This window comes from Pelobates fuscus, chromosome 2, assembly GCF_036172605.1.
Source record: "Pelobates fuscus isolate aPelFus1 chromosome 2, aPelFus1.pri, whole genome shotgun sequence".
Taxonomy (NCBI): domain Eukaryota; kingdom Metazoa; phylum Chordata; class Amphibia; order Anura; family Pelobatidae; genus Pelobates; species Pelobates fuscus.
In genome coordinates, this window is record NC_086318.1 from 79,652,000 (window position 1) to 79,667,576 (window position 15,577).

The 15,577-nt window shown below is 42.4% G+C and overlaps 1 protein-coding gene across 1 annotated transcript in view; it reads right to left on the reverse strand.

Moving 5' to 3' along the window:
* Positions 1–15,577, reverse strand: part of SPHKAP (SPHK1 interactor, AKAP domain containing) — a 240,776-nt gene that overhangs the window by 28,689 nt on the left and 196,510 nt on the right. The window contains exons 6-7 of the mRNA XM_063442305.1: positions 7,669–7,921; positions 645–4,236 (exon numbers count right to left, since the gene is read on the reverse strand). Coding sequence (XP_063298375.1) covers positions 645–4,236; positions 7,669–7,921 — 3,845 coding nt within the window. The remainder of the gene's footprint in view (positions 1–644; positions 4,237–7,668; positions 7,922–15,577) is intronic.

Below are 15,577 nucleotides of genomic sequence, written 5' to 3' on the forward strand. Positions count from 1 at the left end.
TCAGGGTCCTGGCAACAGATTTGTATTCATTGCAACAATATCTCCTACCTCCTGCTTATTCTACCAATTGTAGACCAATTGTAGACGCTTCAGAACAGGTAACTAGGTGATTCATTGTACTTCACAAATTCTAGACCTGAACTCATTTTTCCAGCACCTTCACACACACTGGCACACATTTCAAGGATAGCAGCATCCTGTGTCACTCTCTACAATTTCTGTTAATTCCTTACTGGCTTTCCTTCCTCTTTGTATACTGATCACGAACCTGTCTTTTTGTGTCCTTTTTTAAGCCATTACACATAGGGTAATTTTGAAGTTAATTCATCTTAGCGTCTATGTAATTTAAGCTTACATTAGGTCGCAGAAAAGAAGCACTCATTTATAAGCACTTGTGAAATATCGTTGTTGTCAGATATTGGTAGAGTGATCAGACACTGTCTGCTACCTTTTGAGAAATAAGTCACTTGCAAAGAATGCTAGATTGCAAAGTAACAATATGAATCATATATAAAGGTGCCCATTGTCAAAATATACTTGTCTGAATACGCTAGTTTATTTGTGAAATTAAACAAGTTAAATATTAATAATAAACTATTGTGGTAAAAGGTTGTACTGACATCTGCCTTGATGTAATCACATACCTGACTCCTGCTGATGAGGAGATACATCTCTCAACACTTTGCTTTAAAGAGTCTTTGGAAAGAAGATTGTCCCTTTTATTTCCCTTCCCCTCTTCTTCTGACTCTTCTCTTTGATCTGTTTCTATCTGTATGACAGGTACCTCCCTTGAACCAGTGGAGAGACCAGGCTGGCAAACAGGACGAGATTTGTTTGGTATTAAAGTGTCTGTCTCAAAGCTGCTTCTATCTGCATGTTTGCATGGACTCAAGGGTAAACTTTTACAGCTAGAGTTTCCATTACTTGTGCTTTCAAAGGAATCTTGTAGAACAATTATAGATTTACCACTCTGAACAATGTCAGCAGCCAGTTTGTTGGCGTAACTGTCCACATGTGCTGGTGAACCCTTGGGTGAAGGTTCTGCTTCTTCGTCATCTACGCTGTCTGCTATGATTTTGTTCTTGCGCATTAACGCCTCAATAGAACTTGACCATGTCTCATGTATTAACATGTCGGTGGCTTGATCAGTATGGCCCCTTTGGTACAAGCATGAGTCTGACTTGCAGAGGTTTGTTGAAGAAATGCTATTGACCGGCTGTAGATGGAGGAAATCTTGTGAACCACTTCTTGCAAACCCATCTAGAGAGTTTGCTTTCACAGGAGTGTTTACAGTTAAGCGTGCACTTGAAGATCTGTTACAAGGCATTGAAGACTGGCGGAAGCAAAATGGTGTGCGTGATGGGGGAGGCATTAGACTGCTTGTCCATTCTGCTGTATTCCTGTTTTTTACATCCCTGCTTTCCTTGTCTATTTCCTTTAGCATATATCGATAGAACTCCTCTGTGATGCTTTCTGTACTTGACTGCTTGGAAAGGCAGGTTGATTTCACATTCAAGTGGCTGTTTCTCCTGGAGACCTGTTGCAATGCAGAGTTTAAGATATTGTTTGCATTTTTTCCAGCATAATAGTCCAATAAAAGTTCAAACTCCCTTCCCTCGTTTTCCATTTGGTTAACCATAAACCTTGAAAACTCGTCTGTGATGCTCTCACAGCTAGACTGCTTAGACACAGAACTTGTCCTACTAGATGGTTGTCCTAGAAAGCTTCCAGGGCCTAGTGTGTTGAGAAGATTCTTCGCATCCATGTCTTCCTCAGGGATACTTTCATAGCTTGATGCTTTGCCTCTATTCAATCTTTCACAGTATAATCTGTTTCTTGATACATTTTGCCCTTGCCACAGATCTACAACTGATGACTCTTTCAGAGTCAGAATTTTTGAGGCCACTTCATTGGCAAATGCACTGACTGGATCTGAGGTGTCCTCAAGGTTAATAGACTCATCGACCACTCGGTTCATTAATCTTTCTTTCAGTTCAGGATGTTCATCTGTCTTCTTTTTTATTTCACTGAGCCGTGGTGGCCTGTGTCGCCGCACCACAGCTCCACCAGATGACCCATCTTTTTTCCTTTTTATTGTTCGACATGAAGTCATCAAGCACTCACTCCCCTTCGCCCAGGCGCAAAACCATGGCTGCTTCCCATTAGAATTTTCCAGGCAAATAGCAGCCATTTCAGTGGCCATTGAGACAACAGTTTCTGCTAGATCATCTGCAAAATCTGTCAAACAGTAATTTTTAGCAGACTGTTTAAGTGTAATAGCTGCTTGAGATGGGTGCAACATATAATTACTCAGTGCATTCAAATTTGATGGGAAGTCTTTGGACGCACTACCCTCAAAGCTTGGCTTTTCTTGGCTTCCATTATTAAACCCTTCCATCCATCCTTGGACAGTAGTGGAGATGGAATATTTGCACTCGTCGGCAGTGAGAATGCTCTCTCTGGCAACTCTGTGTTCATTATGGTGAAGCCTGTAACTTTCCCTTTTTAGGTATTGTTTACTGCAAGGTGTCTTCACATGCACTTCTAGTTGGCTGTTGTTGCAAACCTGTTCTGTTGGAGGTGCTTTTACATCATTCTCATCAGACTGGGGGGGTTTATTTGAATTAAGTTCATTCTTGACCTCATTTAACTGTCTCTGATGCCATTGGCCCAATGTCGTGTGAACCAGTGATGAATCAACCAGGTCATGAAGGTGCATCTCTTCATTCTTTGAGTTTGCCCCTTTGCTTTTGTCTTCCAGGTCAAACGGTAAGTCACTTGACTGTAAAAGATCACTCATTTTCTTGCAGGTAAAATGCATCACATTAAACAATAGCTCAGTGGTGCTTGTCACAAAGGCAGATTGGGATTTGGCACAGATATGGCTATCTGTACCCTGTAATCTCTTGCTGGCTTCTTCCGCAGAATGCCTTAAAATTGTATCTGAAAGATTGTGTGCCAGGTCATGATTAATAACATCATCCACATGGGTCAGTTTTGAAGAGCTTACACTGCTCAGTAGCCTTTCTTTCATAGATTCGATGAACTCGCCAACATTTTTGTATGTGTTGGGGCTTGTTAATACCACGGCTGCTTCCTTAAGCAGAACCTTTGCGATGCAGTCTTTGAGGTTCTCCATACTGCTACCAAGTGCTAGGCTACAGTGCAGTGTAACTGCTGCAGATGTGTCAGCTGCAGCCAACAGAACACTGGATGTGGCAGGATAAACTGCTTGTTTCTGATCTCCTAAACCACAGACAGCTACTGCACTTGCCACTTGAGTCATTCCGCACAACGCAGATGGAACAGAATATTCTTCTACTGGAACAATACTTGGAAATCCTGCAGTTTCTGCAATGTCTTGTTCACTGCCATTCTTTTCATCTGTATTTATGTTTATATCATGTTCCACTTTAAATTTATCTGCAGTATGAGGGCTGGAGATGGTTCCAATAACTGAGGCAGCACAAGCTAAGGCCATCTCCAATGTGCTCTGCGTGAAGCCACTAGAACCATCTTCACTTGACCAATGTTCCAAATCAGTTTTTAGATTCTCCTGTTCCTGCCAGTGAGACTCATCCACCCACTCTGTTGGATTATCACAGCTGTCTGGGCTCTGCACGATCACAATTTTAGGAAGCTCATTCCATGGATGAGAGGTCACAGGAGAACCTTTGTTTGGTATGACTCCAGAAAGCCTATAGTTATTCGCTGAGATACTGACAGCTGCCTCCTTGGCGAAAGAAGTGTCAGTTTGGGACAGCCTGATAAATGCATCCTGCAAGACACACTCAGCCAGGTTTGTTGCATACTGTCCTGTTGTTGCAGGGTCATCAAAAGAGTCCGTGACATTGCCAGCTGTACATACCTTAGATTGTTGGTTTTTGCAGAATTTATTTTTTTCATCCAGAACTCTGCTGTTGAACAGTTCTGGAACACTTTTACTCCGTCCATTACCACAGTTCATGATTTCCTCTCTGCTTCCACTCTGCAATGAAGGTCTTCTACCCTGATAATCACTTGTCCATTCTGTTCTTTGCCAGTCCTTCTCTGCAGCTAAATGCAATCTTTCACTGGTCTTCATCTGAGCTTCCACAACGAAAGCATTGCTGTCAGTAACTTCATGGCTTCTTTGAATATGGCTTGCCTTTCTGTGATGCCCTACTCTGCATTTTTTATTCTGCAGACTTTCACCTGTTTTTTGGATAATTTTCTCACCAGGATGCTCAGGAAGCTCTGAAATTAAAGACAAAAATAAACTGAATAATGTAAATATGTATATATGTATATAATCTATTGTTTATTAAGGATCTGGAACAGGGGTGAGCAACATTCATCACTTTAGATATAGTGGGCTACATCTCCCATAAACCTCTTACTCCATAATGCTGGCAAAGCATCAGGGGAGATGTAGTCCACAACATCTGGAATGCCAAAGATTGCCTACCCCTGATCGACAAGGTAAGTACAAAGCGTGACAGATGTTTATCATGAGAAAATGAGAAATGAGAAGCCACTAGACCAGGCACAGGCAACCTTCAGCACTGCAGATGTTTTGGACTACACCTCCTATGATGCTTTGCAGCATTATGGGAGTAAGAGCATTATGAGGGATGTAGTCCACAACATCTGGAGTGCCGAAGGTTGCCTACCCCTGCACTTGACCTTCAATAGAGAATGACAGATGTTTAATGATGACATTATGCATTGCTTGAAGTTTGGATAATCTATAATGTCAGTATAAAGTGACAGATAATTAGTGTCTTGCAATGCTGGGAGAATCTAGAGCAGTGGTTCCCAACAAAGTCCTCAAGTACCCCCTAACAGTCCAGGGTTTAGGGATTACTCTAAGGTGTAGCTAAGGTGTTTTTAGAAAAAGAAAAAAAAAACACTTTAGACACAACATGGTAATCCCTAAGTCCTGGACTGGTACTTGAGGACTGGGTTTGGAACCAGTGATCTAGAGCATCAATGCTCTTGTGTCAGATACCTATTATTTTCACTTCTATCAATTGAAAACATTCTTATATCTGGGATAAATGCTAGAACTGGGAAAAATCGAGGAGGCCAGTAGAAAGAGTGAGAGGTACTTTCATATACAGTGATGGAAGTGGGAAGAGTGTAGGATCCCAATATATTGTGTAGACAGTGATCTAATAGCAGATACGTTGCCACAGATGCTTATTGTCATACATACTTGAACTGTTTAACAGTAAAGAATATAAATAAAGGATAAAAAATTTAATCAGCAGTCATTGGTGATAAAAAAAGTAAAAAAAAAAAAAAAAAAGAGTTAGAATTCCCCACACTATGCTAGGATGAGGAGGCGTGTCCCCAAAGTGTCACGGATCCTGTAAATCAACTGGAACTCAATGTGGAAAAAGATGCATTTTGCAATTGCGTTGACTATTTGCCTGCTGTGTGCGTGGTACTTCGTATATGCAGGAATGTTTCTAACAGTGTGTGCTCTTTGGGAACAGTTTATTTTAATTAAAGGCCCCCATAGGCGTGTAAATGTGCATTTTGTGTATGTAATGTGTGTCTTGGCAATATAGATACAACGGCTCATTTCAAGTCTTGTTATTACTCTTTACCAGCCAGACGTTTACTCACTACAAAATTTCACCAGTAGAAGCAAGAAGTTACTGGCTGCCACTTCTTAAAGCCAGTTGCTAAGTAGCGGCTAACAGTTCCCAATGCTTTCTGACTGGTTTACAACCCTGTTGCTACTGTTACTTGCTGCTAACACTCATAACATAACACCGGCCTCTGGTCTGATGCAAATAAGTCATAGGTAAGGGACACTATAGACACCAAAACAACTTTAGCTTAAAGAAGCAGTTTTGGTGTATAGATCATGCCCCTGCAGCTGCCATTTAGGAGTTAACTATCTTTGATTATGCAGCCATAGTCACACCTCCTTGCACGCGACTTACACAGCCTTCCTAAACACTTCCTGTAAAGAAACAACTAATGTTTCACTTCATTGCACATTCTGTTTTATTTAAACTTTCTTATTTCCTGCTCTGTCAATAAATTCTTCTTCTAAATTTCCAAGCCTTCTGTGTGTGAGTAAAGTTCAATTTATAGAGCAGGAGATAAAAACATCTAACGTAAGTTGAGACCTGATTGAATTTTTTTTTTTATATAGGCTTTGTGGGTCCTTGAGAAGGAAGGTATGGTTAGGGCAGCTTAAACAGAAACAAAAGTGATTTAACTCCTAAATGGCAGAGCATGTAGCAATGGGACTGCAGGGGCATGATCTATACACTAAAACTGCTTCATAAAGTTGTTTTGAAGCCTATTGTATCTCTTTAACAACTGCTAACTACCTATACACCCTACAGGAAAATGATATGTTAGCAATATGACATTACATGGAAAACCTAAAGCAAATATCATGGCATGTTAAACCATGGGGAGAGAGCCACAGAATGGGGCTGGGGGAAAGAAAGAGCCACAGAAAGGGGTTGGAGGGAAGAAAGAGCCACAGAAAGGGGCTGGAGGGAAGAAAGAGCCACAGAAAGGGGCTGGGGGAAATAAACAGGCAGAAAGGGGCTGGGGGAAAGAAAGAGATACACAAGGGGATTGTAAACGACACACAAGGGGGGATAAAATACACTAAAGGGGGTAAGAAATTCAAAAGGTGGTTATGAGACACACAGATGAAGATGCATAGGGGGGAAGTGGGCTACTGATACTTAAACTAGTCAGTAATTAGCAGGTGCATTAACTACCTACTGGCTGTTGTTAATAGTCACAGCTTACATCAGCTACTTGCCAACAAGGTGGGAAACAAGCTCTCTCTTTCAGAGGATCATTGAGACTGTTAATGTTCAAATGGTGAGTTAGTTCTGTGTTTTACAAACCTCAAAAGATGTAAAGAGCTTTAGGACCCAGAGGCAGGCAAGAAATGTACGTGAGTTTTTATATCCTTATTTCAGTGCATTATAGATGGGCTTTTTAATTAATTCTCATAGGTTTATAGGGTTACAATATTTAGTGGCTTATTTTCTGTGTTAATGTGTGTTTATGGATAGTGCAGACCAACTGATAATTCTCCATTTCTAATTATTATTTTTTTCAGAATATATGCACTAATTAGCTTATTTTTTTAAAAACTGCTATGCCATCAATGCAGTAATTACGTCTGAACAAACAGTACTAGTAACATTTAATGCGAGCGAACTAGTTAAACCTATTTTTTTGTGTTTTTTTGGGGGGAAAGTAATGAATTGCCACATGAGCGTCATCTTGTCTTTCATTTTAACTTTTACCTTTGATTTATTTATTGAACTTTTCTCAAGGTTTTATGCCAGTGAGATCAGTTCCTAAACTCATAAATATTGTATCACCTACATTGAAGATGCTACAGAATATTGGTTCTAAATACGCAAAGGAACAGTGTGATAGAGTAACAGCTAGACTTTGAAATATCTCTGATGTTCACATTCATGCGTATCTGATAAAGTGGTCCTTAGCCTGTCTGCTTACGCTTCATTATGCAATTCTTTTTTCCAGTTGACTGCAGTTTGTCCTTTAGAGAATAACCCTTTTGGTTAGCATTATAGGGGGTATACTTATTAAATGTGACTCATTCAAAAGGAGTAACCTTCAAGAGTTATTATCTGATGGCAGAATAAGCTCTTTGCGTTCAAGGTCACCTACCTCTTTTATTTTCCGTCTCACTGTCTTCCTCTAGCTGTTCGGAAGCGGTCAGAAAATCTTCTTCTATGGACGACACTGAACAGTTTGTGTCATCATCAGCTCGGAACGGAGAGGTGTCAGGTTGCAGGAGGTTCTCCTGTGTTAATTCCAGACCCAGTAAAAATTTGTTTAGTTCCAAGATGATGCCGCCAGTGTAGCTCTTCTTAAGATCCTTCCCAAACTGCAACAAACACACATCGGGCTGCCAGGACGCCTGTGAAAATTAAGATTATAAGGACGTATTCTCTTTTATAGTAAGGCAACAAAAAAAAACAAAACAAACAAATTTATAGACATTTTTTATATTTTTTACTAACTTATTCGATTTGTTAAAAAGTAAGTGATTGGGGCGGGGCCAAACCTGCAAGGGGTGGGACCTTATTTGCAAGGGGGCGGCCGAAGTTCTGCTTCAAAGTAGTCTGTGGTACTCTCAAAGCCCTGTCACCCCCACTTTAGACCGGTAGGGGATATCCCGGTCCCCACTGACCTGCCTGGGGACTCCCGTGTCTACAAACTAGCTGTCTAGCTCTCTACTGTAACTCTGTCCTACACACAAAATGGCTACCGACATAAGCCAGCACGTGCTGAAGCATGAAGCGCACACTAAGAGACCCATACAGGACTCTCTTGATGCCTTTAACAAGCTCTGCATGGCATTTTGGCAGAAACTTGAAGCTAGGAAGAGCCAACAAGAACAAGGTTTTCCTGATATACAGCACCCACCACCTATGCCCACCTACTCACCTGCCCCAGACCCGAAGGGGTATCTCTTACCCAGCTCACGGGAAAACCTCCCAAGGGCGCACCGGACCCGATGACCTTCTACAGGAGCAGGCTACAAAGGGCTCCCACCCTCTGCGCAGCTCACATAGCCAGTGGAACCGAAAGCACAACACAGGGACGGATCCCTACGCCTGGAGCGATGGATCTGTGAGGCACGGAGTGCTGACTTGTGTGGCAACCTGTGGGCTTTTTGGTTTTAGGCATAATAATTGCGGGATACTCAACTATCGCTCACACGAGCCATGGCACCACCGCACCTCCCAGCGTGGGATTAGCGTGGGGAGCATTATGGGACTATTTTTTTTTCAATGGGCAAGGGTTTCTGATGCCATTCCAGGTTACCCATAATTTGATGTCTTAATCTAACTGCTTGTGCTAGGCCATCATTCCTAATTTTTTTTTTTTTATTGTATGTTTATTTACTCTTTGCTTAAGCTTGAGAGTCAAGCTGAGTTACCGTACTGTTGTCAGTAATTGTCAGATTTGTCAGATTTGAAAGATGTTTATTCTTGGGATCTGAATTCATGTGATCATTTTCCTTAATACTATTTTGCATGTCTTCATTGTTCTCCCCATGTCTGGCAATCCTATTAGACTGCAAACTTATAATAACGGCTTGGACTAGACAGGTATGTACATGTATATTTAGCATGTCATTCAGCATCTGTTTCTTCTATTATTATTCTTGTTACCAAAAAAAAGTGCAGCTTATCACGATTATTCATGCATAACTCTTGCAATTTTCTCTCATGTTATAAACTACATGTATTACTCTCTGCACTACAAAAATAAAAAATGTTAAAAAAAAAATAAAGTAAGTGATTAACTTGAGCTGCAAAAGGTTATCTGATTGGTCACTCAGTGGTAATTATTCATATTTTCCCTATCAGGAGCAATTAGTATAGAAAATAGACTCTGTCTTTCTTCAAACATATCAATAAATAATGTTGCATGATGTAAAATTTAGCAAAAGAAACAAGTGATCTAGAACCCCAACATATACGTTTGTTCCACTATATCTTGAACAGATAATGCTTTGCCTTAAAACTTAACAATTGGTTCTTTGACTAAAAAACTTGAATCAATGCATCTCTATGAGGAAAGTTCGGTGTCTCCATGCAGAGTGTGGCAGAACCGCTGTCTGTTTGTAAAACTGCCTTCCTTTTGCATGGGTTTCCCCTGTTTGTCTGTTTATTGTGCCTTGGAGTGCTTCCACGAAAGGAATTCATTCACCTCCCGAACAGGGACCACCCCAATACCTCCTTTAGAATGTTAGGTTAGAATGCTCACACCTCGCAACATAAGTGTCAAAACCGCAATCCGCAAGGGAAACAATTAATGAGTGCTTCCCTGGGTGACCACATTTGAACAGACGAACGCCACCAGGGGGAGCATTTGTGGATTGTTTTCTGATTCGTTTGTCTCTTGAACAAGGACCTCCCAGTGCCACATTAGAATGTTCACACCAATTAATCAGAACGTTCGCACTTGCAAGGGAAGTAATTAATGAGTAATTAATGAGTTTAGACGAACGCCAGCCAGGGGGAGCATTTAAACCCCGAAAGGAGACGCTTCCCTTGTCTGGGACCAGGACCTCACTAACGGAGACTAGTCAATCGAGGGACCGCGGCGAGGGTCCCTGAGATTGGTGTGGGCACTTTTGGGGTACTGTCAAGTTTGGCGGGCTCTCCTGAGTCTGAAGGACAAAGAGACCAGCTCTTTTCCCCCAGATGGGCTTTTATGTGCCTTGGAGACAAAGGGACAGTTTTTCCTGTGCCTAGACTCCCAGGCACAGAGGCTCTAAGGAAGAAGACCCCTGGCGGTTGGTGTGGGGGACCCTGTGGATTTAGTGGCTGGCTTTGGGGACAAAGGGAACGGAGTTCCTTTCAGTGCTGGGACACCAGGGAGGGGGAGGATCTTGGGATGTGACCCCGTAGGATTGCCTTGCATGGGGTTATGATAAACAAACAAACGTGTGTGGCCAATAAAGTGTGGTTGTACCTCCAGGACTATGTGTCGTCCAGTTACTGGGAAGGAAATGGGTCTCTACATACTTTAAATGGTTTCCGACCGGCTGAAGGAAGGGAATTAGCGGAGGTAACAGGTTACCCTGGGTTACCCTGGGTCCACTACACAGAGGGTGGAGACACTGGATGTCAGTACTGCACAGTGTGCAGCACTGCCCCAGGAAGCACCTCTTGTAGCCATCTGAGAAGTGGCCAGTGGCTGTAATGTAAACACTGCCTTTTCTAAAAAAAACTGTGTTTACTGCAAAAAGTCTGAAGGAAATGATTACACTCACCAGAACAAATACAATAATCTGTTGTTGTTCTGGAGACTTTTTTCTCTTATTTATTTATTGTTTTATTTTTATATTAATTTGAAAGATGTTACATTTAAACAGAACTCTACACTTTTCTCCCCAATAATTTGTAATAAGTTCCCTGACTACTTAAAGAGCATGGCATATTTGTGTAAAATGATCACATTTGATTGATCGATTCTAACAGTGCAGCTATAATTTTTCCAAATATCCCAAATGGATATCGAAAATATCTGGCGTATGAGCATATTTGGGAACATACATTTTTATGGCATTGCCAACAATGAGTTTTTCCATACATATTCTATCTTTATCAAAAACATAAAAGTGGGGGGCGGGGCCGGACTTGCATGGCGGATGGTCGCACTCTGCAGGAGCTCCCTACCAATCTACTCTCCCAAGCGACTCCCTGGGACTCCTGCCACACACAAAGTGACCCAAATATGGTTCCGCCTACCGTAGATGAATGCAGGAGTGTTCCCATGTGGACTGCCGGAATGCCGACCACCGAAGTCCGGCCTAGCGGAGGCCTAGGGTGGGGGAGGCGGCCGACCTCCCGTCCCTGGTCTCCCCTGCCGCCGAGATCACTCGAGGCTCCGCAACCCCCCCACCGGACCGGGGGGGATATCCCGGTCCAACATACGAACCCAGAGACTTGCCACGATCTACACACTGGCGACTTCCAGAACCAAAGCGCTAGGGAAGCAGTGCAGGGCACGTGGACGCTCGGCAAAGCAGAGGCTGAAACGGGATTCGAGGCCAGGCTGGAGAGATACTTTCATGAACTCTGGTGCAAACTGGAGGTATTGATAAACCGCCCGGCCCAAACCAACGTGACAGCCAGCCTCCCACATAAGTGCCAGCCCGACTCACGACGCGGTAACAAGCAACCTAGTACAAGACGAGTCCCAGCATACCAGAGGGGTAAAACAAGCCTGAATAAGGCGACATCCCAACCTTGGACCAAGCAACGAAGCCCGATCCCAAACACCCAGCCGCATCCAGAGGCCTGCCTAAGGGCCCAAAGCTACACACGCAGCGGCAGGGATGCGGTACTAAACTGCCACGACACACCACCCAAAGCTTCCGCCGTTTACCGGAGGCCATCACCGTAGGCCGCCCACAATGCCTTCCCAGGTTGAAAGCCGCAGGGAGTGACAATCCGAAGCACCAACCACACCGCCGGAGGCCTGCCCGCCGCTGGCGGCGGCTGAACACCCTGGCCTCACATGGCGCCCGACCACGGGTCGACCCGGCCTCTATGAGCAACCGAGTCGGTGGATCACAGGTGCAGGCCTTCGTGGAGACCTGGGGCCGGAGGGTGACTACTATCAACCCGCGCCATGCCACAGCCTTGAGGATTTCCCAAGACGAAGGTGCCATCTATCCCGTACTACTGGACCGCGCTGTGGCCCTACCCAGTAGCGGTATAGGCTAAACCAGCCTCACGGACTGATAGTCCAGTTCATCACACGCACTACCAATGACTTTTGGGGACCTGGCCCGATTGGCAGGCACGAACTCCTCTTACTGGACTTCCACCACACTTACCACGTGGCTTAATGATGCCGTCTAATGGTTGCATTTAGCCAACATATGATATACCTATGTACCACACCCTACATGTAACTACCAGCCTACGCTGACAAGCTATTGTTTTTCTATTTCTATGTTTTATCGTTTGTGCCAACCACTTGTTTTTTATGTTAATGGTCATGCCTAGTACTCATGTTTAACCCCTTAAGGACACATGACATGTCTGACACGTCATGATTCCCTTTTATTCCAGAAGTTTGGTCCTTAAGGGGTTAAAGATATTTTACAATATGCAAAGCAGATGCTAGCAATTAGTATTCAGCCTGTTTACACTCATTCTCATGTTCCACAGTTTACCTTACATTTAAATAATCAGCAATTAAATAATTGTTTAGCCCTAACTTGAATTAACAATCAGTAAAATGTATCTATACCACTCATACTGTTATAAACACTGCCTCAGCACTGCTTTAATAGTCCTGCAGTATAGTCATAGAGTAACAAAAAATGAGGCTAACAAATACTCAGAGATGATATAACCTGCGTTGTCTTTTACCCGTCTTGTATGAAACCTTATCGTCTCCCCTCTCTCATTCTGTACCCTCATGATTTTTTGCCTCAATAAAAAAAGAGATTGACAAAAAAAAACAAAAGTGGCAATGTCACTTTAAGCAGAATCAATATAGAATGAGCATGACATATGAGAAGATTCCTGGGGTCACACAGAGAGTGAATATAAATTCTGAGTATTGGGTGGAACCCCCGGTGTTCCCAAGTACATACATGAGTCTTCTTTAGAATAGCTGCAGTTGATGGAACATGTCTTATTATGCAGATATACAAATATATTCCTTATAGAATAAATAGAGGAAACGCACAGGCTATTATTTGAAGCTTCCCACAGAGAGAGCAAAACAATTGTCTTTGTTTATCACGAAAATATATTAAAAATTGCCACTTTATGTAAGATTTGTTCCCATGTGCATACTCCTTTTTTATTTTAATCAAAAGATACACAAGTAAATGTGCCCCCCTGTAAACATTATGGGAATATGAATAGAACGTTTCACTTTACCGGTAGATAAATAGCTGTGAAGTATAATGTGCCAATATTTAGTAGAAGCTATTTAGGGAATTCACTTTTGTTTGATGTGATGGCGTTCGAGTGGTGTGGGTCGTGTAAATGAGCTGTAATGGTTTCTGGCATCCCAAAAAATATATAATGGTATTTAATGATGCTCATTTTCAAAGCATAAAGAATAGATTAAGCCGACATGGAACAGTAGAATTTATTAAATCTAGGTGACGATGTTTGCAATATATAAAATATGCTTGCTGATTGGCTAAAACAGCAAAGCAAAGGTAAACATAATAATTCAAAGTACTGCTCATTGGTGCATACAGCTGTGGGTATTTTTGTGTATTTTTTTTAAACCGTTTGTATGTTCTGTGGCAAAGTTTTCTCAATAATCGTACAAGAAACAACTGGTAGAATACAAACCTCTCTGAATTTTCTTGAACATTGTAAATATCCGTAAGATAAACAAAGGCAAAGATAGAGTACAAACATAAGAGAGAGTGAAAGAAAGGCAGGGCAAGTAATCATGGTAAAAGTGAGAGTCAGAGACGGGTATGGAAGGAACTTATTAGAGAGACTGGTTGAGAGACTCACATAATGAAGGAAGAAAAACTGGAGATTGAGAGGAGTGGATGGGTGGATAAGTAAGGGGTCAAATAATGACAGGGAGATTAGGAGGAATGGATCAGGAAGAGGGGCAGATTCTAACATGGAGATTATAATGGATGGATCAGGAAGAGGGGCAGATTCTAACATGGAGATTATAATGGATGGATCAGGAAGAGGGGCAGATTCGAACATGGAGATTAGAATGGATGGATCAGGAAGAGGGGCAGATTCTAACATGGAGAATAGAATGGATGGATCAGGAAGCGGACAGATTGTAACATAGAGAATAGAATGGATGGATCAGGAAGAGAGGAAGATTGTAACATGCAGAATAGAATGGATGTATCAGGAAGCGGACAGATTCTAACATGGAGAATAGAATGGATGTATCAGGAAGCGGACAGATTCTAACATGGAGAATAAAATGGATAAAACAGGAAGAGGGGCACATTCTAACATGGAGAATAAAAAGGATGAATTAGGAACAAGCCCTGACTGGCCATCGGGCATACCGGGCAAATGCCCGGTGGGCCGCGATGGCCGTGGGCCGAGGACGGCAGGGGAGATCACAGGATCTCCCACGGCAAAGCTCAGATCTCGCGAGAGTGAACTCTAGCCCTGCAGGCTAGAGTTCACTCTCACTCTCACCACTGAGACCACCAGGGAAGGCAGCATGGCTATGGAAACCCGGCTCCACCCACCCCTCCCAGGCTAAAGGTAAGAAGGGAGGGGGGATATAACTTTTTTTTCTAATAAAATTTAAAAAGACATTTAAATAGACATTCACTCACAGTACACTCAGACACACACTGCACACACACACACACACACACACACACACACACACACAGCACCCTCATACACGCAGCACCCTCATACACACAGCACCCTTACACACACAGCACCCTCATACACACAGCACCCATACACACACAGCACACTCTGACACTTATACAGCACAAACACACACATATATATATATACATATATATATATATATATATATATATATATAATATAAATTAACCCTCAGTGCGTTAACAGGCAAAGACAATTAGAAACATAGAATGTGACATCAGATAAGAACACCCTCACACACTTACACACACACTGCACCCCTCACACACATGCTGCACCCTTCACACATACACCCAATATGTCCAAACATAAAATATACACTCTGAATCCTCTACACACGCTGGGTCCTTTACACACTAGATCTCCTACACACACACACTGCACCACCTACACACACTACATTCCTGACATACAAACTCTGGATCCCCCATGTACACACTAAATTCCTTGTAAGCAAACACATACAACATTCTCTAAACACACACTATCTACAACCCCTACACACACTTTGTCACCTATATGTACACACTGAATAGGCTGAATGATGCAAAGAAAGAAAAAATGTCCCAAAAATGTTGGTAGCATAATTTGGAGTTTGTTTCACATATCAAGGAGAGTTATATTAATATTCTATATGATTATGAAACATTATGTGTCACCTGTTACTTGTGTTACATGGTTAC